The sequence below is a fragment of the Caenorhabditis elegans genome, chromosome II (genome assembly GCF_000002985.6).
Source record: "Caenorhabditis elegans chromosome II".
Lineage (NCBI taxonomy): Eukaryota > Metazoa > Nematoda > Chromadorea > Rhabditida > Rhabditidae > Caenorhabditis > Caenorhabditis elegans.
Window position 1 is genome coordinate 3,340,048 of NC_003280.10, and position 27,486 is coordinate 3,367,533.

Consider the following 27,486-nt stretch of genomic DNA (forward strand, 5'->3'; position numbering starts at 1 on the left):
TAGGTAATTCGATTTTTTTTTTCGTTATGACAGTTGTACAAAAAGATTAATCAAAAAAAATGAACCGAGCCATCTTCACTTTAAGAAATTCTAGGTATACAAATCCGTTAAATGCTATTTGGAAATTGAAAACTTCTGTATCATAATGGCAATGTCCTCCTATAACATCCCATGGATTCACCCTCTGAAAAAGTTTACCCCAATCCGATTTTCCCTAGGATTTGTTCACAGTGCACAGTGCGCACGGTGCGTTCTTCTCATCTTGTTACGGGGATAGGGACACTTCCCTCTTTTTCTCTGGTGTCTCTCATCGGCCGTCTTGGGTGATGTCTTCAATCGATATGTGTTTTGCCGCATTAGCTTTTTTCCAGAATTTTGCTAATTTATTTAGTTTATTTGTGCCTGTGCTTTTAATTTTTATTTGTATTTGATCGTTTAGCATCTTTTCTCTGAACTATTCGCTTCTAGTCAATACTATGCTCTTTTTTACTTACTCATTGCATTTTTCAGCTCAACTTGGTGTTCACCATGTTTGAAACTGCCCAGAAGCGAAGAGATCGGAGAAATGCCGCACATATGAACGAGGTGATGAGGCAAAGAAGGCTGGATAGAGAAGCGGCTGCACGTCAAGGGCTTCCACTGGTAAGTATGTATTTTTCCCGTACTTTTGAATTTTTGAGGAAAAAACAGCTGAGCTTTTGGTGCATTTTCTGCAATTTTTAAAATAACTTTACGGTTAAGATGGCATATTTTTCTGGTTTATTTGACTTTTGATTTTGATTTTGAAAACTCAAATTATAAGCTTTAGCCATTTTTTGTTGAAAAAAACTGCATTTTCTTTAAGTTTCGAGGCTTTTTTTAAAATAAAATTACATGTACTACTTTTCGTTAAAAATTTGAAATTTTGTTTTCCAGGCTCCCCTGAAATCCAGCTCCAGCACCGGTGCCAGTGGCTCCAGCTCCGATCGCTCCTCGCTCGCCAATCTTGACGCGCTCGCGCACCCGTCAACTCGCTGAAGCTCGTCAAGCTGCTGAAGTCGACGTGAAGCCGGTCCTGCTCCACAAAAGGTAACAGTTTTCGTACTAAAAGTTTCATAAATTTGCCAATTTTTCAGAGAGCCTCGCGATGATGGTGGTGATGGAGGATCGGGAAGTGGAACGGCTTAGGACTCTCTTGTGCTATATTTTATTTTGAATGAAAAATTGATTTTATGCCCGGCTTTTTGTTTTTTTCGTTACTAACTGAATTGCATATTTTTTGAAATTTATTATCTTGAAAAAATTAACAGATACAGAAAAAAACAAACTGTCGACGAATTAAATCAGAAAAACTATATACGAAAATGCAGATCCATCGTCGAATTGTTGCTGATGTTGTACTCGCCAAAAGTGATCTGATCGGAGAGCGGCTTTCCTGAATAACAAATGGTGAACATACTTATTTAATTTTTTTAAAGAATAATTTCCTACCTCCGTAGCTCATCCGTGTACTCCTAGCATTATGACATAATTGCATTTTTCCTTGCTCAACTGTATCCGAAGCATTAACGTTAAGAGTGCGAGTTTTTCCATTTAATCGAACAAAATACTGGAACTTTGGCATGGAAGAATTTTTCATCTTTGTATTCTTTACTTGAAGACATCTTTTACGTAGCATCTCATTTAGCGATAGTTTTCTGTCATCTTTCACTTCATTTTCCTTTACAGTAGTTGCTTTCATAGAATCCACTTCCTTTCGAATAGCTCCAACTTCTTCCAGCAATTTTTTCTGATTCTTTTGAATTTTGTGGAGCTCGTCGAGAATTGAAGTGTTAATCTCGTCCTGAGCATCTTGTCGCTTTGAAATCTTCTCGCAACATTTTTGAACTTCAATCAATCGATATTCTAATGGCGAAGTCTGTAAAAAATGAAGAATTTAAATTTAAATCAATCCGAATATAACTAGCCGTGAGTGAAGAATGACTTTTTGAAGATTCCTGGCGAAGTTTTTGAAATTCAGACATCAAATCTTGCTTTTCAGTCATTTTTGCGGAGGATCGCTGAAAGAACTTTCAGTTATTGAGAATTGCAAAAAAAAAACGGAAAAAAATGTTTTTTACTACGGTAGATTCCCGAATGTGCAGTGTGTACGTTACAGTCACTATATTTGACGCGCAATTCTTGGAGTACGGTGGATTTTTTGCTTTGAAATTGAAAGTTTTTTCCTGATATTTTCGGATAAACTTGCTTTTTTTCCGACAAAAATTCAAATTCCAAGCTTCTAGTAGTTCAAATTTCTCTGTAATGTCGAAGAGTGATCATTCATTAAAACATTGGAATATACATTTAAAAATCGAGGGAAAAAATCAATGAAATTGCAAAGATCTTCGGAAAAGCTCGACTATTGCAGTATGATGAATGGTGAGAACGTCCGGTGGAAGCATGAGACGAAGAGCCGTCGATGTTTTGATGTTTTCAACGCAATTCTTCTGAAAATATCGATTTTTCATTGAAAATCCCATAGAAATTACTAACATTAAGCTTCTTCAAATGGAATTTATTAGATAACTCGAACAATTTTCTTATTGATTTGCTCGATTTATCGATTAAAAAGTTCTCGCAAGCCGTAATAATTCTCTCCGTCTCGAAAAATTTACCGAGAAGCAGGATTCCTTCGACGAAATTATCTGAAAATTGGGGGAAAATTATAGATTTTTTGCGATTTTTCTGCAAATCACACCATGAATAGTAGAAAATCCGTACAAAATTTCCAGATATTTCTGAAAATCATCTGTATCCACATCGGGAAGTTGAATTTCTGAATCCAATGTACATTCTTTGAGGAGATTTTTAAAATATGGAGAATGCAGAGCGAGGTGCTGAAAAAAAACAATTTTTTTTCGATTAATTGGAGTAAATCGATACCTGTTTCAGAACATAAAACCTCTGTCCTCTCACAATAAGCACTGTATCAGCGAACCGTCTAGTGACGTCACTACCGAAATCCACACGCTTCTGGAAATCATGATAGCCGGTCATATCGATAATTTCCACGTGTCCTTCGATGGAAAGGTATTTTGAATAATCCAAATTGCTCCATTTGAAAGATTCGCAACGATTGGAAGTTGACGGTCTGAAAATTTGGAAAATCAGCTATTTTTATAGATTTTCCGCAAAAAAAAACTACATTTCAGCATCGCTTTTGCTTCCAGAAAACTTGAAATTCTCTGAAATTACTCCATGATCCGATTCGACACGAACATTGAAGTTTCCATGAAAATTAGTGGATCCCGTTCCACTTTTTCCCAAATCTACGTAGAGAAATTGATCATCACGAGTTACGCGCAGCCACCTGGAAATAAATTCGTTAAAAATCGATTTTTAGGGGAAATTCCAACCATTTAATACCGAAATGATCCTCCTCTTCACTAGTATAATGCTCTGTTTTCTTCATGAGCCAGGTTTTTTTTAAATTGAATCGCAGGACGAATTCCTTTTTTGAATTGCTCATTTTGTGACGGAGATCTGAAAAATAATGGTTTTTAGCTAAAAATTCAATTTTTCCGATTAAAAATCGCAGAACTTTTTTTGGTTCTTATGAGGAAAAGCCTGGAAAACTGATATTAACTTTAAAAATAACGCAGAAAAATATATCTCATCGAATTAAACAATAGTATTTTAATATAAATATTTCTACAATTTTTAACAACAAAGAGTATTAATTTTCACTCAAGAATTAACAAAATAACAAGGTTAAGATTAACAATTTTTCTTTTCGACTTTAAAAAACTCTTTGCAGATTGTCAAAAGGAATTCATCGCCGTGGAACTCCTTAATATCAGAAGTACGAAGATAACCAAAATCGTAGACTGGGACGAAAACTCTCGCAACTTCCGGTTGAATTGATTGATGAGCCCAAATTACGCCGCTTTTGAAGTGAGGAATATTCATGATGATCTGAAATAACATATAGATAATTTTCAGATAATCGATTTTGCCTGCTTCCACTGTTCCATCTCGAATAAGTCAGTTAATCGATAATTTCGTGTGAATGGCGTGTTCGCGAGATGCAAGTACCACGAAATATCGATTTCCTCAAGAACACCTGGTTTGAAGCGGGACAGGAGGAAAATGAAATCGCTGAGCTCGAATCCGGATAGCTTGAGCATTTTTGTGTGAATCGGGTTGCTTGCTTCGAACCACTTCACAATATTTCCTTGTTCCATGGTAGCGTAGATCACGAGCTTGTCCAGCTGAAGTCTAGGATTCTTCAGCACCACAGCAAGCTCATCCAAAAGTCCATTCAAAGAAGTAAACTCAGATTTTTCCGAACGCTTTGTGCCTTTAATTATGCCTCCAGAAACCGTCATACTGTAGAAAGAAGACTGACTATTCGCCCAAAGCAAGCACATATCATCAGTGACGCGAACCTCGACGGTCTTGAAGCCTGGATCGGTGGAATCGATGGCATCGCGCAGTTTACGGCACACTTTGCGGACGGAAAGTCTGAAATTACTATTGATTCTATAAAAATCCATAGTATTTGATTGTACCGATTGAATGGATCCAGATTTTCCACAATTTTGCCGAGCACTTCCATTGACATATCCGACAGAGTTGGAGGTTCTGAGCTGAAATTACAAGAATTTAGGTATAATATTGATTTTTTTAAATGGATATTTACATACAAGAATGTTTCCGGCGCCGTTTCCATCGACAAATCGGATAGCGAAGAATCGTCGGAACTATTGATCGGATCCAGATTGTCAGGAATCAGCGTTGGCGCGGAGGAGCTGAAATTAAGACAAATTTTAGTTTAAAAACTGTTTGGAAAATTTTTCACCGGTGAGCGGTGAAAAAAACGAACATTTTAATCGAATCCAACACGTTCGCCAATTTATCCGCCATTTTCCGAGCGATTTGGTTGAAATTTGTAGTTTTCTGAAAAATAAGTGAATTAAAGTGTACAATTTCATTGAAAAATTCTTTGAAATTCGCGAAAAATGAAAAAGAACTCAAAAAACAACAAATTATCGGAAAACTTGCTCACACTAATCGTCAAATTAAATGCCAGGTACGCAGTTGTGTATTGCGTACTTCACCGTCTACCGTAGTCAGATTAAATAGTTTTTTTTTGATATTCAACTAAAAAACCGTTTAATAAAACGAGATAAAAGCCAACAAAAAAATTAAGAAGCACTAGAATTTATTAAATGGCACATCTGAAGCGAGTAAAATGGATTTTGTTTGATAAAATACATATTATTTCATTAAAGTGAGTGATTTTGTGAAAAGAGCCGCCAACGTAGAGTGATCGATGCTGGAAATGTCCGATGGGATCATAGAACGAAGATCGAAGGGAGATTTGATCATTGAAATGCAGAATTGTTTCAAATTCTCCAAATTAAACTTTATCGCCATTTGTAGCTTCTTCTTGTAGGTTTTTCCGGTGGTTTGAATGAGAAAATCCTCGCAAAGCTCGGAGACAAGCGGCGTTTGGTACATATCAGCCAGCAAAAGGATTCCTTCAACAGTATTATCTGAAAAAAACTATTATTTCAGTGAAAAATCAATAGTTTTTACCATTAATAACCGGAAATCCGTACAAAACTTCGAGAAATTTCTGAAAATCGTCTACATCAATGTCGTAGAGAGGCACTTCGGTAAGTTTCGCCTCGTAGAAACCGCCGAGGAACAGGGATTCGAAGAAAGTTGAATGAAAGGCGAGGAACTGGAAATTATTTTGATTTTAACGTTAAAATATTCAATTTTTGAACTTTTTTCAGCAAATAAAATCGCTGTCCATCCACCAAAACCACAATATCCGAGTATTCTTTCTTTTTCTCATCGAAATTCATTAATTTCGGCGTATAAAATCCAATTGATTTATTAATAATTACACGGGCTTCTACAGTGATACTTCCAGCATCCATAAAGCTTGTTTCCAGCTCATTCCAGCTAATAAACTCGCTCCAGCCGTACGAGGAGTAGAATTTTCCAGAATCGTGTCCAAAACACATGTCTGTCTTGCATTTTTGATCCCTGGTGTCAGAGTAGACTGAAATAAGCTTCAGCTCAAGCTCCGTGAACATTGACCACATTTCCTGGCCTTTAAGTTTCCTACATCGGAGATAAATGCCGAGATTTCCGTTGTTTCGCTGAATTTGGAAGATCCTGAAAACATATTTTCACAATAAATTAATTTTTTCTTGAATTTAATTACCACGGAACATTGAAATATTCCTCCACTGTGCTGATTCTCATATCATTTTCATTCATATTTGATACATCGTTAAATACATAACGGATCACGAACTCCTTGCCAGTGACTGAGCTTCGGCTCATTTTCAGTCTGAAATTGGTATTTAAATGGTGCGAAACAGAGCATTTTTGTTTTACAATATGATTTTGTTAAGTTTTAACAATTAATTAAATAGAAAACTATTGAAAACAAAGGAAAACGAAGCGAAATGGAAATTCAAAAAATAGATTTTCGAAAACTTGTTTCACTGACTACGGTAGATTTTCGTTTCTGCATAGTGTTTGCGTCCTACACACTGGATTTCACGCGCATTTCTCGCACTGCGGTAGTTGATTTTTAAAATTAAAATTACACTTTTTTATGTGAAAAACAACGTAAAATGTTCGTGTAAAAGCTCTATTCGTCCCAATAAGCCCAACCAAAATTTTACTGGCCGTTTTCACTTTCATAAAGTACTTCAACACAACAACTTTATTCAACAAATCAACAAAAGAAAACAAAATAACAACAACAAAATTAGAAAAATCCAAATCAGTCAGAATCTGAGTTGTATTGATATTCATATTCGTCGTCAGAAGAATAGTCGCAATCTTCATCTGAATCGATGTCAGTCCAGATCGGCCAATCTTCCTCAAAATCGATATCTTGAAGATTCGACGGAATAACTCGACACGAGACTCCCCATTCGAATTCGAAATCGTCCCTGCAACACTTCTTGACAAGAATTTGCTTGGCAAGGTTGTCGGTGCGAAGTCTCAATCCTTGATGGTCTTGGAAATTTCTGTAAAATAGAAAATAATATATAAACTGTTGCACTAATGGAAGACTCACACAACACGGTCTTTGAAACAACTATTGACCAACGACATTACGTGGTCAGGTTCGTACGATCCTTGTCGGAAACGAGTTCCAATTGCAGAATCACCCGAGATGAGCCGCTGAAAGTGATTTTGATTTTTATTAATTTTTCCATCAAGAACCAATTAACGATACCTCAATTTGAAAGTTCATAAGCAATTCACGTGAGCCGTACATGCCGCCAACTGTTGAGATTGTCACCTGCTTGCAGTTCACAATCTGAAACATTTTACAGGTGAAATTTCGTTGGAAACTGGAACGACCTACAATTGGATTTTCGACAAGCTCCTTCATATCAGTCGTTTCGTTGTTGTAGTGAATAATCTCGACAGATTCGAGCCCATTGCACTTGTTCAGAACATAAAGCATTTCGCTTGTGTTATTCGAATCGAGCTTCAAGAACTTGACATTCAAAGATTTTTGGTTCCTATAACGGGGCGAGCACTTCGTTGATTCCTTTGTCTGAGTCTGTTTGGATGTAGAGCTTCTGCATGGTTCCGACATTGACAGCATAGAGAAGACGTGGAATAACATGGCTTTTGACAACAGATTCGGTGTCGCACACATCCAATTGAGCATTCTCCTTGTCAAGAAATGTAGCTACAAGACTTTTCGAATATCCTAAGATTTCGAAATATACTTGATAAAAGTGAAGCTTCTCAGAGCCCACGAGATTTTTTTCTTCACTGGCAGTGTAGCGGAGGTTGAATCTGAAAATTATTAAAAGAATAGAAATTTACAAGATTTTCAATTAGGAAAGTGACTTACCTCGTCTCGAAATCCATTTTTTGAATGCATTGAAGTTTGAATTCCGGCGGCAAATCACACCAATTCGTTTCGTACTCCGGTTCGCCCATTTTACTGGAAAATCAATAATTTATAATTAATTGGTGTTTTTAGAATAACAATAAAAGCAAAAAAAATAACGTTTTCGCACAATTTTCAACCAGGATTCTGAAGAAAAAGGTGAAAAATAGTCAATGTACCGTACTCTACGAAACTTCTAGAAGTGCGCGTGAGATGTGATACATTGTGTGCGAACACTTTGCGGACATTGCGTTCTACCGTAGTCTTCTCAATTTCGGATTTGGAAAACTCTAATGGTGCGTCCATAGTCTGCGGAAAACGGGAATTTCCCGCGTGCGGAAGCGTCCATAGTCTGCGGAAAAACCGGAGTTCCTCGCTTTTTTTTCCTCAAAATTCAAAAAAGTAGGCGTGGCAAACCAATCAGCTGTTGTTTCTTGTTTTCCCATTGCTCAGTTTAAAATTTTACAGCCTCTAATTGGTTGAACACGCTCACTATTTTGAAATTGACCAATAACAAAGCGAGAAACTCCTTGTTTTTTCCGCAGACGCTTCCGCACGCGGGAAATTCCCGTTTTCCGCAGACTATGGACGCACCATAAATCGATTTTTGAAGGTACAAAAGAGCTGAAGTGAAACAGTATTTCGAAGAAAAATTAACGAGATAACAAATGATGCTTTAATGGAAAACAATAATTCAAAACAATAACAAGATTAATTAATCAGGTAACCATAGCCATTCTTCTTAAGAAAATAGTGAATGATAGCTGTTCGAGTCATACCAGTCATCCCATTCATCATAATTTCTGATCGGCTCTCTATCCGCATCGGGGTCGTTATCATTCCAGCCTGGCCACACGGCAACAAATCCAGTTTCGTGAAGATCCGAAGGAATGACTTGACACAAAATTCCCCACGCCTTTGAATATCGATCGCATTTTGTGAGAAGAATGTGTTTGGCAGGATTATTAGTTTGAAGTCTCAATTCGTCGTTTTTCTTGAAATGGCTGTAAAAAATCAGTCATTTTAATGTTCGGCATCAGGGAACACTCACACAACACGATCTTTGAAATTTGTGCTCATCATATCCATACATTGATCGGCATCCCATTTTTTGAATCGATAATTTATTCCAATTGTTGCATTATTCGAAATCAAACTCTGAAAGTAATATTTGTTGGCCTTGTTCGCAAATTGTTGAAACAAACCTCAATCTGATAGTTCACGAGTAAATCCATATTTTCTGGGTTGACGGGATAGTACCATTTAGAGAAAGCCACATTTTTGTAGTTGGAGACCTAAATGATAATAATTATTATTTGCAAATACAATGGAAATCGCTTGTCGAACTAACAATTAATGCTTCGACAAGCTCTTTCATATCATTCATATCATATTCATTTCTTTCATATCATATCGTTGTCCCTTTGGTCAGTTTCAATAGTATTCAGTTGTTTCTTGTCACATTTTTCCAAAAAGAATAGAATATCGTTGTTGCTCTCCAAGCCGAGATGAAGGTTTTTGACATTCAATGAAATCGATCCCGTAAATGGAGAAAGTGTTTCGTTTAGAAGCCGTTCGGTGGTATTCCAGATGTGAAGTTGTTGAATTTTTCCAACTTTTAAAGCGAAGAGAAGACGTGGGAGCAGTTTACGTTCACTGCACCACCCGTCAACGTGTAGATCAGCTTCTAGCTTTCCAGTAAACGTTACTTCGAAATAAATGAAATTCCAATTGATTTTCATCAATTCAAATGAGATCTTCTGGGAGTCCACGAGGCGCATCTCTTCGCTGGAAGTGTATCGCAGGTTAAATCTGAATATAATTTTTAATAAGTTATTTGGTGAAATTTAGATAACCTCGTTTCGAAATCCATTTTTTGAATGCATTGAAGTTTGAAATCCGACGGCAACTCGGGCCAAAGTTCGAACTTATCCAGTTCGGTCATTTTCCTGAAGAAAAAATAGATTATAAACGTATTTTTAAGGAATAAATGTCAGGTTTTAAAACGTTTCGCAATAAAAATTCGGCCAAAAAACGATAGCTTTAATCGGAAAATGAAAAAAAAAACCAGTTAAAAAATTTTATAAATAAAAATACCGTAGTGCGAGAATTGCGCGTGGAGTGAAGTGTGAAGGACGCAAACACTTTGCAGAAACAAAAATCTACCGTAGTCAGTGAAACAAGTTTTCGAAAATCTATTTTTTGAATTTGAATTTCGCTTCATTTTCCGCGTTTTTTTTCAATGTTTTTCATCTAATTTTAATTTGAAATTTAACAAAATTTTAAACTTAATTTCAGGCTGAAAATGAGCCGAAGCCAAGTCACCGGCAAAGAATTTGTGCTCCGTTGTGTATTTAACGATGTATCAAATATGAATGACAATGATATGAGATTCGGCACAGTGGAGGAATATTTCAATGTTCCGTGGTAATTAAAATCAAGAAAAATGAATTTATTGTGAAAATATGTTTTCAGGATCTTCCAAATTCAGCGAAACAACGGAAATCTCGGCATTTATCTCCGATGTACGAATCTCAAGGACCAGGAAATGTGGTCGATCTTCTCGGAGCTTGAGCTGAAGCTTGTTTCAGTTTATTCCGACACCAGGGATCAAAAATGCAAGATAGACATGTGTTTTGGACACGATTCTGGAAAATTCTACTCCTCGTACGGCTGGAGCGAGTTTATTAGCTGGAATGAGCTGGAAACAAGCTTTATGGAAGCCGGAAGTATCACTGTAGAAGCCCGCGTGCTTATTAATAAATCAATTGGATTTTATACACCGAAATTAATGGATTTCGACGAGAAAATGATGGAATACTCGGATATTGTGGTTTTGGTGAATGGACAACGATTTTATTTGCTGAAAAAGGTTTAAAAATTGAATATTTTAACGTTAAAATCAAAATAATTTCCAGTTCCTCGCCTTTCATTCAACTTTCTTCGAATCCCTGTTCCTCGGCGGTTTCTACGAGGCGAAACTCGCCGAAGTGCCCCTCTACGACATTGATGTAGACGATTTTCAGAAGTTTCTCGAAGTTTTGTACGGATTCCCGGTTATTAATGGTAAAAACCATTGATTTTTCACTAATGGGGTTATTCAAGTAATGTCGGAAAATTAAAAAGTGTATTTAAATACATATTTTGCCTTATGGGGTTATTCAAGTAATGTAGCAAAATGTATTTAAATACATTTGTGACGTCACAAATGTATTAAAATACATGTTTTTATGTATTTTAATACAGTTGTGACGTAATTTTTCTACACTTTTTAATTTTTCTACACTTTTTAATTTTCCGACACTACTTGAATAACCCCATTATTCAAGTAACAATAAAAACATGTATTTAAATACATTTGTGACGTAATTTTTCGACATTTTTCGACATTTTCCTACACTTTTTTACAGTAGTAAAAAATCGCGAAAAGCGCTCGAAATGGACAATCGCGGCGGGACCCATTCGATGAACAGTCGGTGTCCCTTTAACAATCGATATTGCGGAGGCCTTTTTCAGGGATTTTTTCGATTTTTTCATATATTTCGTTTGTTTCTCTTTAAAATCAGTTATAAAAAATTAAATATTGAGTTCTTCTTTCAGAATACAAGCGATTTTTACCAAAATTATAGGTTTTTACTGCCAAAATTAGCGAAAATGCCTGTTATTTAGCGAAAATGTCTAATACTTCATTTTACAATTTTACCCACTTGATTCTTGTTTCATTCTGTTTTATTTTGAAGAAAAACTTATTTTAATTCAAAAAACTTTTCAGTAATCGTCCCAATCAACAAGCTCACTCTTCAACAGTCCGAGATGCTCAACGCGTGTGCTCAATATGCTCAAACGGGATCACAGAAGCTCACTCGAGAAGCTAACTACGTTATCACGGAGGTTAGGTTGTTTTAAAGTTTCTAAACTCCTGTTTAGTTAACATTTAAATGTTTCAGATAATCTCTCTCTCGGGCACTCAACATGGCTTGTGTCTACATCGGTCGTTTCCCAAATAGAGCATCCGATCATGATGCCGAGCACTTCTTCTGCGGATATGAAAAGCTGCCTGATGCCATAATGAAGAACGTATTTGGTGTTGGTTATAAGATAACTATTCTCATCAGAAACCCTCTAGAATGTTATAATTTCAGGATTTTCAAGATCAGAGCGATGCTGACGACATCATTTGTGATGAGCAGACAAGAATTTTGCTTGTGGAGAACGCGAAGGAATACCCAACAATTAATCACGATTAGCTAGCTTGCTAGCTCACAGATATGGGTAAAAACGATTTCGTACAATAAATTGAATCAAATATATTAATTTTCAGAAGCTCAATGGCAGGTTGGCTCCGTGATCGGCTGGTCCCTTCGATGTCTGATTGCAGTTCATTGCTTCAGAGAGCAGCGGCGATTTTTCACTCTTCTTGGAACCGCTCAAAGCCATGGAATCTTCCCGAAATAATAAAAAATTGTTTTTTGAAATAAAATCACTTCAATTTTGAAATAAAAAAAATTAGCATTTCTTTTAACAATGTATTCATTCCAGATTTCAAATCAAAGATCAAGAAGGTATTTCTTCAAAGCCGTTCTCTGCTGCTCTGCAGTTCTGTACGGATCTCTAAATTTTGGACGATTTGGGTCGTCGGGAATGACCTCGAGAGGTCCGACAGAGATGTTGTGGACCACACAGACAGCAATGATGAGTGCCTGCGACGTTTTCGGCTCGAGCCTCAGATTTTGCTGGAAGATGTGGAATTTCGAAGTCAATACTCCGAAAACGTTTTCGACTTTAACTCGTGTACCGCTCAGCTTGAAATTGAAACTGATATTCTCTTCTGGATTCAGACCAATTTGGGTTGGCCTATATGGTTGCATCATCGACTTGTGGAGACCGAAACCATTATCCGCGAGGATGAATGGTGGCATCAGGACGTTGGGATCAGGAAGAGTACGATAACCGACATTTTCAATTGCCTTGGTCAAGAGCCTGGGAAGAGGACCATTTTGGTACAGTTGTGCGTCAGAATTCAATCCGTTCTTACACATCTGCACAAAAAGGATTCTGTAATCCGAGTCGGACACAATCAATGAATTGAAAGAGAAGAACCCTTTATAGTTGTAATTCAGGGCTCCGCTCTTTGGAGGGTGCTCGCATCTCCAATGCTTCCCGTCGACAATACCGTAGCACGGCATTCGTCTCTCCTCCCCATTCGAATCTTCCTTTTCATAAAACTTTTTCGTCATCGTTTCAATCTCATCGCTAGTTGTTGGGAACTTGATATATTCCGAAGAAACCCGAACTAGATCATCGATAACTCCACATACAATTCTTGAGATTGTCGGCTGGGAAAGACCATGCATTTTGGATATCTCGTTCTGGGTGTTACCTGTGAGAAATTTTTATGAATGTTCAAATGCCTTTGCGCGTGACGGATGAGAGTTAACAATTTTTTGAAAACTGAAATGGTGATGCCTAGATGGAGTTTCATCATTCCATCGTCACTCAGATAGTCATCTACATTGTCACGGAAAGTTCTGAAATTTCGAACATCAACAATTTTCTTTGTAGTACGATTGATGCAGAGTTTTTCTTTCTTTGCTTCATTATTGTTCAGAAGCGCAAAATTTCTGCGAATAATGATGGGAATCTGAAAATTAGACGGTTCAACATTTTTCAGGTTATTGTTTTCTCCATACAATGATTCCCAGCTTTTTCTTCTTACGGGACGTGATTTCTCGACTGGAAGGTGCCATCTGAAAATCAGCTTTATTCCTATCTCAAAGGCAGTGTGATATTATGCGAGCACAAAATTTTGAGAGTGCGTATTGCACAGCCCATCTGACGTGCAAAATATTTTGTAGCGAAAGCTACAGTGATTTTTTTATGGACTACTGTAGCTCTTGTGTCGATTTACGGGCTTTATAATCGGAATGAATTTATTTTTGTACAGTGACAGCAATATCCCATTTTACTTCGTCATTTCGTATTATTTTCTCATTTTTTGCTTAATTTTGATATTCTATAGATAAATAAATTTTTAATTCATTTTGAAATCCGAGCCCGTAAATCGTCACAAGCTCTACAGTAGTCATTTGAAGAATTACTGTAGTTTTCGCTCCGAGATATTTTCCGCGTCAAATATGTTGTGCAATACGCATTCCCTTTTTTGTGTTCACAATAATTTCTGTCCTCCGATATTATTCCAATTGAAAACAAGTTTTCTACAGTACCTTTCCCATAATATTGATTGATATAGAAAGCAAATTTCAAAATTACAATTTATGCCACAACAGAAAACAAAACAAATAACACTTTTAAAATGAAAGTGATAACAAAAGCAAATAATATGCAAAATATACGATTCTACTCTTTTTTTAACTGATACAAAGAGTTTGAATCTCTACTGTAAGAAAAATGGCTCAAATCATGAAGATCAGAATTCTGAGATGAAGATGATGAAGAAGCATTACACTGAGACGACGAAGGTATATTTGGATATGGAAACGGTGGGTCTTGATGATACTGAGGACATTGTGGATAAGTATTATAGTGTTGTGGGTGTGGAACAGAATAATAACTCATTGGCTGCGAATTAAATGAAGGAGGAGCTAGTTGGGCGGAAGCTGTCAGCGTTTTGATTCTCTTTTGCCTTGAGGTTTTCAATAAATTTCAGAACTTGGTACTCCATCAAACTGGCATCACTGTGAGATATACCATCTACACTTTTCTCAAAAGCTTGGCACACTCGGCTTCCACATTTGACATCATCATCATCTTGCTTCATAAATTTCTTCATTAAAAATTGAGCATCTTCCATTGCTTCTTCCCTCGAATAGCCACTTTTAGATTTTCTGTGCTCTTTTTTCTGATCTTTTTTTTTGAAGAGCTCGTCTCAGTTGGATGAACATCAACATCAGGTCCGGCTCCGACGATAAAGGAACTGTAAAATTGAAGTTGAAAATAATATTATAATGTCTTTTCCACGAACCATGTTGGTGCTCTGTGAGTGATATCTTCATCCATAAAGGACATCAACTCGGCATAACAGAACAGATCTTTCTTTGGTGTCACGGCGGATCCTGATGGAGCCTTTTGGATTCGTGTCAAATGAGATTTTTAGGTTGTAGCCATTTTTTTGAAAAGAGCAGCAGCAGTTTTTCCTGAAAACGAAGTCCATAAATTGCTAACTTATAATGCCTTTACCTGGAGTTCTTCCTTTTCCCATAAACGTATTGCAAGTCCTCTCGATTTCGGCCCACGCAGGCATCCCTTTCTCTTTTTTTCTGTGAAAATCCGAAACTTTTGTGTGCCACAGAAAAGGCTCGTCCGAGACAAGTCGAAGAAATTGTTCCATTTCGCTTCTTCCATACTGAATTTTTCAAATTTTAAAGAAAAAGTACGAAGAATTCTTACATCGTTATAATCATCGCCACCTTTCTGTGGCCGACCTGCTTTCACTTCAAGACCTGCTCCACGAAGGCGAACATTCCGATTTTTTAGCTTTGGCGTATCTATCGTAACTGATCCTACATCCTCATAATCAGAAAGCAATCGCTTTCTGAGTTCTTCCCTACCCGGTGACTCAAGAACTTCGTCGTCGCTATCAAACAGGCAATCAGTGATCCTTCGTTTGGGTGCTTTTGAAGCTTCTTTGCCAAAGTCAGAATCTGAGTCGGAACTCATTTCCGAGCTGTAAAACTACATCCATCGGGTAATAAATCAAAAAGAATTAGCAGTTTTTAGAATTTTGACTGCATCGGAGATAGAAAATATTTAGAAATAGAAGATTGACTGCGTAATTTGTGAACGCTCTAAATATATTGAAGAAACTGACTGAACCTGAAAAAAGAAAACGAAGAATAATTAATTAATTGATTCATTTTTTTCTTATAATAACAAGTGGAAAAATCTTAAATTTTTTAAATGCAAAACTAGAATTATAGAGATCCGACTTCTCTTGGAAAACCATACGCCAGAAATCTTCTTGAGTGTTTTTCAATGAAGCTTGTGCACAGATAAATGTGTAAAAACATTCTATCGAGCCGGTAGAACTCCTGTACGAACTCTGTGAGATGGCAACAGAACATCTCCGGCTCAACAAGCAGTGACCATTTCACTTTGGACGACATCTCTTCGGAAAACTTGGCGATTCGAGCGGCCACCATTGAGACATGCTCCGGATTCAATTGATCCCAATTGCAAAGCGGATCGCTCTGGAAATAATTTAATATTTTTCGAACAAATTTGAAAACTATAAAACCATCTTATTTTGATAAAACTCCGCCGCTGCTCTCTGAAGCAATGAACTGCAATCAGACATCGAAGGGACCAGCCGATCACGGAGCCAACCTGCCATTGAGCTTCTGAAAATTAATATATTTGATTCAATTTATTGTACGAAATCGTTTTTACCCATATCTGTGAGCTAGCAAGCTAGCTAATCGTGATTAATTGTTGGGTATTCCTTCGCGTTCTCCACAAGCAAAATTCTTGTCTGCTCATCACAAATGATGTCGTCAGCATCGCTCTGATCTTGAAAATCCTGAAATTATAACATTCTAGAGGGTTTCTGATGAGAATAGTTATCTTATAACCAACACCAAATACGTTCTTCATTATGGCATCAGGCAGCTTTTCATATCCGCAGAAGAAGTGCTCGGCATCATGATCGGATGCTCTATTTGGGAAACGACCGATGTAGACACAAGCCATGTTGAGTGCCCGAGAGAGAGATTATCTGAAACATTTAAATGTTAACTAAACAGGAGTTTAGAAACTTTAAAACAACCTAACCTCCGTGATAACGTAGTTAGCTTCTCGAGTGAGCTTCTGTGATCCCGTTTGAGCATATTGAGCACACGCGTTGAGCATCTCGGACTGTTGAAGAGTGAGCTTGTTGATTGGGACGATTACTGAAAAGTTTTTTGAATTAAAATAAGTTTTTCTTCAAAATAAAACAGAATGAAACAAGAATCAAGTGGGTAAAATTGTAAAATGAAGTATTTCAGACATTTTCGCTAATTTTGGCAGTAAAAACCTACTCGGCATTTGGAGGCAACTTCCTGCCAAATTATGGCAACTTCCTGCCAAGTTTTGCTTGTTTCCAACTTCCTGCCATATTTTGCCAACTTCCTGCCAAATTTTGGCAACATCCTGCCAGCATGTAGCATGCAGGGCTTTGGCAACAGTCTGCCAACAGTCTGCCAAACTTCGGCATCAGCTTGCCAACAGCCTGCCAAACTTTTTGGCAACATTTATGGTAAACATGACGCACTGGCGTAATTTCGGAGCATCGGTGCTTTACAGCCGAACTTCAAAATTGAATTTATTCAAACTTTGCGGTGAAACTATCGAATTTCGAATTTTAAAAAACTAACAGTGATAGAAAAATTAGTAGATTATCATAAAATGAAAGCAAAGTGGGAATAAGAACGCATACTACACGAAAAACGAAGTAGGATAACTTCATGTCGTCGCGGCTTCTGAATTAATGTTGTAAAACATGTTGTTAAGAAAACCCGACTTGAGAGAACGAGCTATGCGAAATTGTTTATTCTTTGAGAACAGTTACATCAACTTGCTTACAATAGTCCTTTACATCACCATGTTCTAGAATTACATGTTGGGCATTTCAGAGCTACTTATCTGTGTTTACCTCCTTGAATCTATTTTCTTCAACATTTTTTTACAAGTTTTCATTGGATTTCATATTTGAACAACCTTATTCTACTTTATCTTGCGCGCGGGCATAGCTTAGAGGTTAAGGAATTGGGCTGACAGTCACAAGGAGAAGGTTCGGGATCTGGTAGGGCAGAAAAAGGGAAACATGACAATGCAAGTTGATATCCAGCCGATTGGACTAATTCAAAAAGTAACGTTTTTTTTTTCTAATTTTACCTTGTTCTGGTTGAATCGTATGTATGCTAAATTCATTTTATTGATCCCCTTAATACAAAAATAACCATAATCAGTTGAAAAAAAACGAAAAAAGAATTTTTACTGACAACACCTGGGCAACTTCCTGCCAACTTCGTGGCAACTTCCTGCCAACAATTTGGCAACTTATTTTAGTGGCACTAAATAAGTTGCCAGGTTGTTGGCAGGAAGTTGCCAAAGTGTTGCAGGAAGTTGCCTCTGAATGCCGAGTATAATTTTGGTAAAAATCGCTTGTATTCTGAAAGAAGAACTCAATATTTAATTTTTTATAACTGATTTTAAAGAGAAACAAACGAAATATATGAAAAAATCGAAAAAATCCCTGGAAAAGGCCTCCGCAATATCGATTGTTAAAGGGACACCGACTGTTCATCGAATGGGTCCCGCCGCGATTGTCCATTTCGAGCGCTTTTCGCGATTTTTTACCACTGTAAAAAAGTGTAGGAAAATGTCGAAAAATGTCGAAAAATTACGTCACAAATGTATTTAAATACATGTTTTTATTGTTACTTGAATAATGGGGTTATTCAAGTAGTGTCGGAAAATTAAAAAGTGTAGAAAAATTACGTCACAACTGTATTAAAATACATAAAAACATGTGTTTTAATACATTTGTGACGTCACAAATGTATTTAAATACATTTTGCTACATTACTTGAATAACCCCATAAGGCAAAATATGTATTTAAATACACTTTTTAATTTTCCGACATTACTTGAATAACCCCATAAAAAGGTTTAATTTTCAGATAATACTGTTGAAGGAATCCTTTTGCTGGCTGATATGTACCAAACACCGCTTGTCTCCGAGCTTTGCGAGGATTTTCTCATTCAAACCACCGGAAAAACCTACAGAAAGAAGCTACAAATGGCGATAAAATTTAATTTGGAGAATTTGAAGCAATTCTGCATTTCAATGATCAAATCTCCCTTCGATCTTCGTTCTATGATCCCATCGGACATTTCCAGCATCGATCACTCTACGTTGGCGGCTCTTTTCACAAAATCACTCACATTAATGAAATAATATGTATTTTATCAAACAAATTTTATTTTACTCACTTCAAATGTGCCATTTAATAAATTCTAGTGCTTCTTAATTTAATTTTTATTGATTTTTATCTCGTTTTATCGATTTTAATACTCGAAAAATATACATATTTTAGCAACGTCCTTTGAAGATATCATCTTTCTCTTTTTTTTCAAATAATTTTTTATGCTCTTTTACATCTACATGATAAAATTCCAAAATTTCAGAGCCCATGTCTCGCATCAAGCAGGAACAGGTGAACCCACCACCACCGCCACGCGCCATCACTCCACTTCCCCCGGCGACACACCGGATCACGATGGATGAGTATAAGAAGAGGGAGAAGAAAGACTATTATCGAGATGCCACCAAGGACGCGAGTGTCAAGAAGGTTGTGCTCTCGCTGCTCAAGGACTATCCCGACATGTGGCAGAACGGTAATCGATTTCAGACTCGGAAGTGGCGAGCGCTCGGAGTTGAAGTGTATCAGAGGACTGGGCAGATTGTCGGTGGTGAGTTAGGGTTCGTCTCCGGGGAAGTTTCAAGTCCCGTGAGATGTCGGGATATACTGGAGTGACGTCACACGGCTGTACCATTGAAAAGTCACAAATTACGATAAAATGTTTCAGTGGACGACATGCGAAAGATGTTTATGTCGGGAAAAACCGTGCTCAAACAGAAAATCACCTTCTGCATCCGGAATATGAAGATGGACCGCGCCGCTACCGAGGCCGACCTCCAGAATTGGGAGTACTACCGTCACTTTCTCTACTACCGTCAGACGCTTGGCAAGTTTGAGGCGAAGCTTCGCGGTGAGCAGTGGATCGGAGAAGATCAAGTTGAAGACGATGACGAAGATGATGTCATATTCGATGGGGAGTCGTAAGGTGATCTGAGCAATCGGTTAGTTAGGGTGGATGGTTTCTTTGTTTTCACCGTATTATTTGTGGTTTTTTCCTTTTTTAATATCAGATAGGCCTACAACCATCCCTGTAAAATAAATTCTAGTGCTTCTTAATTTTTATTTTTTGATTTTTATCTCGTTTTATTGATTTTAATACCGAGAAAATTGTGTAATTCCGAAAAAAAAACCACAGTACCCTCCTACTTTGCGCGTCAATTATGATGCCGACTATGCAAACACTCTGCGTACTCTGAAATCTACCGTATACTTGAAAATTCTTGGTTTTGAAAAAATGTTTTTTCTTTGTTTCTTAGGCCTTTTTCCGCTCATTTTCCCCGTAATTTCAGTCTAAAAATCCAATTTTCAACTAAAAACCATTATATTTTAAGATTTCCATCATAAAATGAGCAATTCAAAAAAGGAATTCGTCCTGCGATTCGATTTCAAAAAAGTCTGGCTCATGAAGAAAAAAGATCAATATACTAGTGAAGAGGAAGATCATTTCGGCATCAAATGGTTGGAGTTTCCCCTAAAAATCGATTTTTAATAAATTTATTTCCAGGTGGCTGCGCGTAACTCGTGATGATCAATTTCTCTATGTGGATTTGGAAAAAAGTGGAACGGGATCCACTAATTTTCATGGAAACTTCAATGTTCGTATCGAGTCGGGTCATGGAGTAATTTCAGAGAATTTCAAGTTTTCTGGAAGCAAAAGTGATGCTGAAATGTAGTTTTTCTGCTTAAAAATCGATAACTATTCAATTTTTCAGACCGTCAACTTCCGATCGTTGTGAATCCTTCAAATGGAACAAGTTGGATTATTCAAAATACCTTTCCATCGAAGGACACGTGGAAATTATCGATATGACCGGCTATCATGATTTCCAGAAGCGTGTGGATTTCGGTAGTGACGTCACTAGACGGTTCGCTGATACAGTGCTTATTGTGAGAGGACAGAGGTTTTATGTGCTGAAACAGGTATCGATTTTCCTAGATTAATTTTAAAAAAATGTTTTTTTTTCAGCACCTCGCTCTGCATTCTCCATATTTTAAAAATCTCCTCAAAGAATGTACATTGGATTCAGAAATTCAACTTCCCGATGTGGATACAGATGATTTTCAGAAATATCTGGAAATTTTGTACGGATTTTCTACTATTCATGGTGTGATTTGCAGAAAAATCGCAAAAAATCTATAATTTTCCCCCAATTTTCAGATAATTTCGTCGAAGGAATCCTGCTTCTCGGTAAATTTTTCGAGACGGAGAGAATTATTACGGCTTGCGAGAACTTTTTAATCGATAAATCGAGCAAATCAATAAGAAAATTGTTCGAGTTATCTAATAAATTCCATTTGAAGAAGCTTAATGTTAGTAATTTCTATGGGATTTTCAATGAAAAATCGATATTTTCAGAAGAATTGCGTTGAAAACATCAAAACATCGACGGCTCTTCGTCTCATGCTTCCACCGGATGTTCTGACCATTCATCATACTGCAATAGTCGAGCTTTTCCGAAGATCAATGCAATTTCATTGATTTTTCCTTCGATTTTTTAAATGTATACTCCGATGTTTTAATGAATGATCACTCTTCGACATTACAGAGAAATTTGATTAACTAGAAACTTGGAATTTGAATTTTTGCCGGAAAAAAAGCAAGTTTCTTCGAAAATTTCAGGAAAAAATTTTAATTTCAATGGAAATTCGGGAAATTTCCAAGCAAAAATTTTGCGCAATTCTTCGAGTACGGTAGATTTTTATATAAAAATCTACCGTACTCGAAGAATTGCGCGTCAAATATAGTGAGTGTGACGCAAACACACTACACATACGGGAATCTACCGTAGTAAAAACGTTTTTTTTTTGGTGCATTTAACAATAAATTTGTCGTTGCGAGACCAGTTACCGTAATTTTTACGCGTAAAATTCGTTAAATTTCCAGGCTAGTATTTGTGGTTGAAAGGAAAAAAAAGAAGACATTAAAAATCCTGGAAAATAGTGAAAAAGTCCTAAATTTTTGAAACAAAAAAAAAACCACGAGGCAAACTGGCTATTTCCGATTTGCCGAATTTGTCGACAAATCAATTTGCCACCCAACCCTCCTGGAATAGACCTCCAGAACTGACCAGAATCTTGTAATACGGCGACTCCACCGTCGACTTGTACGCGGCTTGGATCAAGTGACGTGCTGGAAAAACTTTCGCCGCTTCTTCTCGAGTGCAATCCATGACCTGCTGAGCCAATTCCTCGGTTACCGAGCTCACTGGGATCGGTAATCCTACCCGAATCCAGATGAGAATTGAAAACCAGTGTAGGAAATTGTGGATTGGTCGATTGTGATTCGGAGCGAAGGTATGAAGGATGTGATCTTCCAGCTCGTCTCTCCAAATGTTCAAGTCGGTCGGGGTAGTGGTGATGGAGACGGCTGAAGAAGAATCCAGGAGGTGGATTGTCTGAAAATTGAAGATTTAGAGATTGGTCTGGGAGATGATTCCTGTGTCGTTACTGCCCTAGATCAGGGGTGTGCTGAACGTTGGACAAATTGCCGATTTGCCGACTTGCCGGAAAATTTCACTCCCGGAAAATTGCCGGTTTGTCGATTTGCCGCAAATTTTAAATTTCGGCAATTTGCCGAGTTGCCGATTCTCTGGAAATCTCGATTCCGACAAGTTGCCGATTTTCCGTTTTGCAGGAAAATTTCATTTCCAACAATTTGCCGTTTTGCCGTTTCGGCGGAAACTGAAAAAATGAAATTCCGGCAATTTGCCGATTTGCCGATTTGCCGGAAATTTCCACTCGGCACCAAATTGCCGCTTTGCTGATTTGTCGGAAGTTTTCATTTCCGACAATTTGCCGATTTGCCAGAAATTTTCGTTTTCGGCAAATTGCCGGTTTGCCGATTTGCCGGAAATTTCCACTCGGCGGCAAATTGCCGCTTTCCTGATTTGTCGGAAGTTTTCATTTCCGACAATTTGCCGATTTGCCAGAAATTTTCAATTCCGGCAATTTGCCGGTTTGCCGATTTGCCGGAAATTTCCAATTCCAGCGAATTTGCCGACTTGCCGGAAGTTTTCATTTTCGGCAAATTGTCGGTATGCCGATTTGCCAGAAATTTTCAATTCCGGCAATTTGCTGACTTGCCGACTTGCCGGAAATCTTCAATTTCGGCATATTGCCGATTTGCCGTTTTGCCGGAAAATTTCAATTCCCACAATTTGCCGGTTTGCCGATTTGCCGGAAATTTTAATGCCCGCAATTTGTCGATGTGCCGATTTTCCGTAATTTTCAATACCGGCAATTTGCCTTTTTGCCGGAAAAATCGTTTGCCTCCCACCCCATCCCCACTCACTAACCTCCATAACCTCCTCCCTCACCTCTCTCAAGCGATCTTTGATTCTCCCGAGAGCTTGAACGTTTGGCGACTCGTCTTCAACTTCATCGTGCACCATTTGCGGATTCCGGGGACCTTCATTTCTCTGCACCTGAAGCCAATCTTTAGATTTGCTCGTTACGTCACTAACACTTACCTCAACCCCCTCCGAACTCATCGATCTCAACTCCTCCGACGTGTAGGATCTGGAGAGCGCGGGCCCAGTAAACCTCATAGTCTGCAGAGCTAAGCCGAGCCGAAAAGCTTGAAGAACTGTGGGAGCAGCTGGTCTCGATGTCTGTCGAAATTGAAATGTATGTACAAAATGATTTTATGATCACACCCCCACAAGTACTGAACGCAAATGCATAACAGGTGTGTCCTTGGGCTATGTTTTTTTATTAAACTTTCGCCATAACATCGTGTGCCTGGGCACTCCCAAATTGATGAATCACCAGAGTAGGAATTCATGAGGTCATGAAAAGCGGCCAGGTTTTTTGCACGATGCACCATGTATTTTTTCTCTTTTTCTAAGTCTATTGAAGGTCTACTGACGGTAGAAAATAAAAAAAATAGATACCATAATTATTAAGTTCAAAAATCAAGGCCACTCCAACCATGAACCGTGGGAACATCCTCTTCCCCTTCTGATTTGCATTTTTCTCTGGGCTCACCTGATTTTTATACGTATGTATGTATGTATAACAATAGAACAAAGGAAACAATTTTCTTTTATTGGCAGAAATCTTTCGAATCACATGTCGAGTTTTATTGTAAAGTTTTGCTGATAACAAAAGATCTTAGAAAAAGAGCAACCGAGCATCACTGAAGCTCATCAAGCCTATTCTGAACCCGCTCGACTTCTCCCTCAAATCGCACCGCATCGAACCGCTCCTCGAGCTGCTCCAGCAACCCATACATCTGAAAGAGCACCTCGGCATCGTTCATGTTCTCGAAGAACCAATCGAATTCTTGGCGCTGGAAAATTTTGAAATTTAATTTCGTTGTTGAAGTATGAAAAGGAGCTACCGTATTCTTACAGGGTTAGGCTTAGGCTTAGGCTTAAGCTCAGGCAGGGGTAAGGAAGACCCTCACCGTTTGACCGGTTTGCCGTTTCCCGTATATTTTGCTTACTTTTTAAAATAGATTTAGGTACATTTATAGGATGCATACAATTTTGCCGATTAAAATTGAAATTCTGAAATTTTGGTAATTGCCGTTATCCGGCAAAATGCCGGTTTCCCGTTATTGCCGGTTTCCCGTTTTTTGCCGGAAAAAAATTTGCCGCCCACACCTAAAGTTTCTTAGAGTCTCACTTCTTTTCCTATACTTTCATTTTTTCAAAGTTTCAATTCTGGTGCACATCACGCTCAACGGACCAAATAACCGCTTAAACTCGCTAAACTGAGTATCTTCAAACTGGCGTAACTCGAAAAATACAAATCTGAAAAACAATTGTTCCACTACCAAAATAATTAGAAATATTTTTTCTTTTTAATTCATTAGTTTTTATTTCAATACATCAACTATTTGCAGAGTTGCACAGAGTCAAAGCCATTTTTCCAAAATTCGCAAAAAATTTTTAGAATTCTTTTGTTGTACCCTTTATAACTCAACTTTCATTATATTTCAGAAGATAAACTTTGTTGGATAATAAGTAAAAAATATTTCTCGACATTTTATCAGTTTAAACATTTTTGTTATTTCTATGTTTCGCCAAGATACAGACCGTTTTCTGAAAATATCCAATTTCCTCCATAAAATTCTTCATATCCAACGTATCGACTTGAAATTTTGAAAAATGATCACTTTTTTGAGCTCTCTACAATGTCCTAAAATATCTTTTAGAAACCACTGTCCATCTCCAAAATCGTCCTCCGCTCCAAAATAAGAAATCGGACTTTTGCTTTTCCAAAAATGGACCAAAAAATCACATTGCGATTTTTGGGTCGAAAAAAATATTTTTAGAAAGCTGAGAACACGCTATTTACGAATTTCATGTTCATTTTGAGTGATTCCTTTTCCGAAATGACCTAAAAATCAAACAAATAGAACATAATTTTAATTCTCACGTGAAATTTTGTAAAATTTGCATTAAAACAATTGAAACACTGATAGTGAGCAAATCATTACCTATATATAAAAAAATAGTGTCCGTTTGTTAAGAAGTGACGTCATAGCTTACAAAGGAAAGGCGTTTTCGGCTGTTGGAGGGATATTAGTTTGGGGTTAGTAGTGGGATATGGTCGGGGTACTGTAGTAGTACTGTAGAGGTACTGTAGGAGTACTGTAGGATTACTGTAGTTTAGGAAAAATTGAGTTTTTGTCTTTTGAAGAGATATAGGTTTGGAGTTATTCGTGGGATATGGTCGGGGTACTGTAGTAGTACTGTAGGAGTACTGTAGGAGTACTATAGGATCACTGTAGTTTGGGAAAAATTGACTTTCCTTCTTTGGAAGGGAAATTGGAAACTTCGGGAAAATTCTGAAATGTTCCAGAACCTTCTGGGAATTTCTGGAAAATTCTAGAAAATTCTGGAATGTTCCAGAACCTTCTGGAAAATTCTGAAAAGCTTTAGAACCTTCTGGAAAATTCTAGAAAATTCTGGAATGTTCCAGAACCTTCTGGAAAATTCGAAAAAATTCTGGATTGTTCTAGAACCTTCTGGAAAATTTAAAAAAATGTTGCTGCGAGATCTTCGTGGTGGCACCCATCGTGGCGAGACCCACCGTGGTGAGACCCATCGTGGTGAGACCCATCGCGGTGAGACCCATCGTGGTGAGACCCGTCGTGGTGAGACCCACCGTGGTAAGACCATAAGTTTTGGCGGGAAATTTAAATTTTTTGTGAAAAATATTTTGGCGGGAAATTTAAATTTTCTGTGAAAAATATTTTGGCGGCAAATTTAAATTTTCTGAAAAAATATTTTGGAGGGAAATTTAAATTTTCTGAAAAAAATATTTTGGAGGGAAATTTAAATTTTCTGAAAAAAATATTTTGGCGGGTAATTTAAAAATTCTGGATTGTTCTAGAACCTTCTGGAAAATTAAAAAAAAACGCCGTAGGCGCGGTCAGCGGCTGGTTACCAAATAATTTTACGTGAGAATTAAAATTATGTTCTTTTTGTTCAATTTTTAGGTCATTTCAAAAAAGGAATCACCTAAAATGAACACGAAATTCGTAAATAGCGTGTTCTCAGCTTTCTAAAAATATTTTTTTTCGACCCAAAAATCGCAATTTAATTTTTTCGCCCATTTTTCGAAAAGCAAAAGTCCCATTTCTTATTTTGGAGCGGAGGACGATTTTGGAGATGGACATGATTTTTTGAAAGTTTTTTTAGAAAATTGTAGAGACCTCAAAAAAGTGATCATTTTTCAAAATTTCAAGTTTCTACGTTGGATATGAAGAGTTCTATGAGCGAAATTGGATTTTTTCGAAAAACGGTCTATAACTTGGCGGAACATCAAAATATCAAAAAACTTTAAACTGGTAAAACGTGGAGAAACATTTTTCACTTACTATCCAACAAGATTCATCTTCTTAAATTTGATGTACGTTGAGTTGTGAATGGTACAACTAAAGAGTTCTAAATTTTTTTTGCGAATTTTTGAAAAATGGCTTTGACTCTGTGTAACTCTGCAAAAAATTAGTGTATTGAAATAAAAACTACTGAATTAAAAAGAAAAAATATATCTGATCATTTTGGTAGTTAAATACTTGTTTTCTAGACGTGTAGTTTTCGAGTTACGCCAGTTTGAAGATACTCAGTTTAGCGGTTTTAGGAAGTTATTTGGTCCGCTGAGTGTGATGTACATCAGGGGTCGGCGCAATTGCCGTTCTTAAATTTGTTTTTGGCATATCGCCTTTTTAAGTTTCCCGCCATTTTTGGAGGTCAAATACGACAAAATTTTTTTAATACTCACTCTAAGAAAGCGTGCGTGATGTCGAAGACCGCGTTTCAACGAACGGGATGCCCGTGTGTAGTTTCGCTTTTGACGTTGAAGCCATTGCATTTGAAAATAAAAATTGAAAAGATTATGGATCCAAAAATTTATTTAAATATAATTACCTCAGCCTTGAGCTCCTCTATTTCTGCTTGGTTTCGCTCTTGAACCATTATCTGAAAATTGCAAAAAAGCATAAAGCAACTGGAAGAAAAAAAGATTTTCGAAATGAAAACTAGCCGAGCGGAAATGAACAGGAAATAAGGTCTCTGCTCCCTCATGTATCACCCGCAGTCTATCACCATCGTTAACAGAGAAAAAAATTATGGCGTGTGTGGTCTGTGCCCGGTGAACTCTACCAGGCGGCCTATAATGGGAGAATAGGAGAGAGAGAGCTAAGAG

General features: G+C 37.4%; 11 protein-coding genes across 13 annotated transcripts; 4 read left to right on the forward strand and 7 right to left on the reverse strand.

Annotated features, from left to right (window-relative positions):
- Positions 1 to 503: 503 nt before the first annotated feature.
- On the forward strand, positions 504 to 1,213 carry F14D2.5 (BZIP domain-containing protein). The gene is made up of 3 exons (NM_062109.4): positions 504 to 642; positions 916 to 1,068; positions 1,116 to 1,213. The coding sequence occupies exons 1-2, from the start codon at positions 529 to 531 to the stop codon at positions 1,015 to 1,017; spliced, it is 216 nt and encodes a 71-aa protein (NP_494510.2). The 5' UTR covers positions 504 to 528; the 3' UTR covers positions 1,018 to 1,068; positions 1,116 to 1,213.
- A 36-nt stretch (positions 1,214 to 1,249) lies between these two features.
- Positions 1,250 to 2,042, reverse strand: F14D2.11 (Ubiquitin-like domain-containing protein). Its single transcript, NM_062110.4, has 3 exons — positions 1,947 to 2,042; positions 1,471 to 1,897; positions 1,250 to 1,414 (listed from the first exon to the last, which is right to left on the reverse strand). Exons 1-3 carry the CDS (start codon positions 2,022 to 2,024, stop codon positions 1,332 to 1,334), a joined length of 588 nt encoding a protein of 195 aa, NP_494511.2. The 5' UTR covers positions 2,025 to 2,042; the 3' UTR covers positions 1,250 to 1,331.
- Positions 2,043 to 2,287: 245 nt separating this feature from the next.
- F14D2.15 (BTB domain-containing protein) lies at positions 2,288 to 3,767 on the reverse strand. Its single transcript, NM_001026913.4, has 7 exons — positions 3,744 to 3,767; positions 3,378 to 3,504; positions 3,167 to 3,331; positions 2,905 to 3,112; positions 2,720 to 2,858; positions 2,515 to 2,666; positions 2,288 to 2,468 (listed from the first exon to the last, which is right to left on the reverse strand). Exons 2-7 carry the CDS (start codon positions 3,488 to 3,490, stop codon positions 2,346 to 2,348), a joined length of 900 nt encoding a protein of 299 aa, NP_001022084.1. The 5' UTR covers positions 3,491 to 3,504; positions 3,744 to 3,767; the 3' UTR covers positions 2,288 to 2,345.
- On the reverse strand, positions 3,684 to 4,920 carry bath-28 (F-box domain-containing protein). Of its 2 annotated transcripts, NM_001129133.5 has the most exons (5): positions 4,847 to 4,920; positions 4,668 to 4,772; positions 4,533 to 4,610; positions 3,978 to 4,485; positions 3,684 to 3,936 (listed from the first exon to the last, which is right to left on the reverse strand). In NM_001129133.5, exons 1-5 carry the CDS (start codon positions 4,885 to 4,887, stop codon positions 3,739 to 3,741), a joined length of 930 nt encoding a protein of 309 aa, NP_001122605.1. In that variant the 5' UTR covers positions 4,888 to 4,920; the 3' UTR covers positions 3,684 to 3,738. The 2 variants fall into 2 exon arrangements, with proteins under 2 accessions (NP_001122605.1, NP_871999.2); NM_182199.7 differs by having other exon boundaries at positions 3,694 to 4,485.
- A 250-nt stretch (positions 4,921 to 5,170) lies between these two features.
- bath-30 (BTB domain-containing protein) lies at positions 5,171 to 6,331 on the reverse strand. Its single transcript, NM_062111.5, has 4 exons — positions 6,203 to 6,331; positions 5,757 to 6,153; positions 5,563 to 5,710; positions 5,171 to 5,519 (listed from the first exon to the last, which is right to left on the reverse strand). The coding sequence occupies exons 1-4, from the start codon at positions 6,322 to 6,324 to the stop codon at positions 5,242 to 5,244; spliced, it is 945 nt and encodes a 314-aa protein (NP_494512.2). The 5' UTR covers positions 6,325 to 6,331; the 3' UTR covers positions 5,171 to 5,241.
- Positions 6,332 to 6,697: 366 nt separating this feature from the next.
- Positions 6,698 to 7,943, reverse strand: F14D2.14 (FBA_2 domain-containing protein). Its single transcript, NM_001393033.1, has 4 exons — positions 7,367 to 7,943; positions 7,235 to 7,318; positions 7,073 to 7,179; positions 6,698 to 7,022 (listed from the first exon to the last, which is right to left on the reverse strand). The coding sequence occupies exons 1-4, from the start codon at positions 7,466 to 7,468 to the stop codon at positions 6,773 to 6,775; spliced, it is 543 nt and encodes a 180-aa protein (NP_001379878.1). The 5' UTR covers positions 7,469 to 7,943; the 3' UTR covers positions 6,698 to 6,772.
- On the reverse strand, positions 7,527 to 9,823 carry F14D2.8 (F-box domain-containing protein; the record flags this gene model as incomplete). Its single annotated transcript, NM_001383809.2, has 7 exons — positions 9,763 to 9,823; positions 9,258 to 9,718; positions 9,112 to 9,201; positions 8,958 to 9,064; positions 8,686 to 8,910; positions 7,868 to 7,960; positions 7,527 to 7,809 (listed from the first exon to the last, which is right to left on the reverse strand). Exons 2-7 carry the CDS (start codon positions 9,291 to 9,293, stop codon positions 7,527 to 7,529), a joined length of 834 nt encoding a protein of 277 aa, NP_001370659.1. The 5' UTR covers positions 9,294 to 9,718; positions 9,763 to 9,823.
- Positions 9,824 to 10,204: 381 nt separating this feature from the next.
- Positions 10,205 to 18,934, forward strand: bath-29 (BTB domain-containing protein; the record flags this gene model as incomplete). Of its 2 annotated transcripts, none has more annotated exons than NM_001026914.5 (4): positions 10,205 to 10,333; positions 10,382 to 10,778; positions 10,825 to 10,972; positions 18,586 to 18,934. In NM_001026914.5, 4 exons carry the CDS (start codon positions 10,212 to 10,214, stop codon positions 18,861 to 18,863), a joined length of 945 nt encoding a protein of 314 aa, NP_001022085.1. The 2 variants fall into 2 exon arrangements, with proteins under 2 accessions (NP_001022085.1, NP_001022086.1); NM_001026915.3 differs by lacking the exon at positions 18,586 to 18,934 and adding an exon at positions 11,679 to 11,812 and having other exon boundaries at positions 10,212 to 10,333.
- A 152-nt stretch (positions 18,935 to 19,086) lies between these two features.
- Positions 19,087 to 19,880, forward strand: lido-14 (Alcohol dehydrogenase transcription factor myb/sant-like protein). The gene is made up of 2 exons (NM_001393034.1): positions 19,087 to 19,378; positions 19,496 to 19,880. The coding sequence occupies exons 1-2, from the start codon at positions 19,099 to 19,101 to the stop codon at positions 19,750 to 19,752; spliced, it is 537 nt and encodes a 178-aa protein (NP_001379877.1). The 5' UTR covers positions 19,087 to 19,098; the 3' UTR covers positions 19,753 to 19,880.
- bath-27 (BTB domain-containing protein) lies at positions 19,092 to 21,370 on the forward strand. The gene is made up of 7 exons (NM_001393035.1): positions 19,092 to 19,769; positions 20,160 to 20,286; positions 20,333 to 20,497; positions 20,541 to 20,748; positions 20,795 to 20,933; positions 20,987 to 21,138; positions 21,185 to 21,370. Exons 2-7 carry the CDS (start codon positions 20,174 to 20,176, stop codon positions 21,305 to 21,307), a joined length of 900 nt encoding a protein of 299 aa, NP_001379876.1. The 5' UTR covers positions 19,092 to 19,769; positions 20,160 to 20,173; the 3' UTR covers positions 21,308 to 21,370.
- Positions 21,371 to 23,962: 2,592 nt separating this feature from the next.
- On the reverse strand, positions 23,963 to 27,153 carry Y49F6C.6 (DUF4455 domain-containing protein; the record flags this gene model as incomplete). Its single annotated transcript, NM_001377753.1, has 2 exons — positions 23,963 to 24,118; positions 27,064 to 27,153. The coding sequence occupies 2 exons, from the start codon at positions 27,151 to 27,153 to the stop codon at positions 23,963 to 23,965; spliced, it is 246 nt and encodes an 81-aa protein (NP_001364756.1).
- Positions 27,154 to 27,486: the final 333 nt, after the last annotated feature.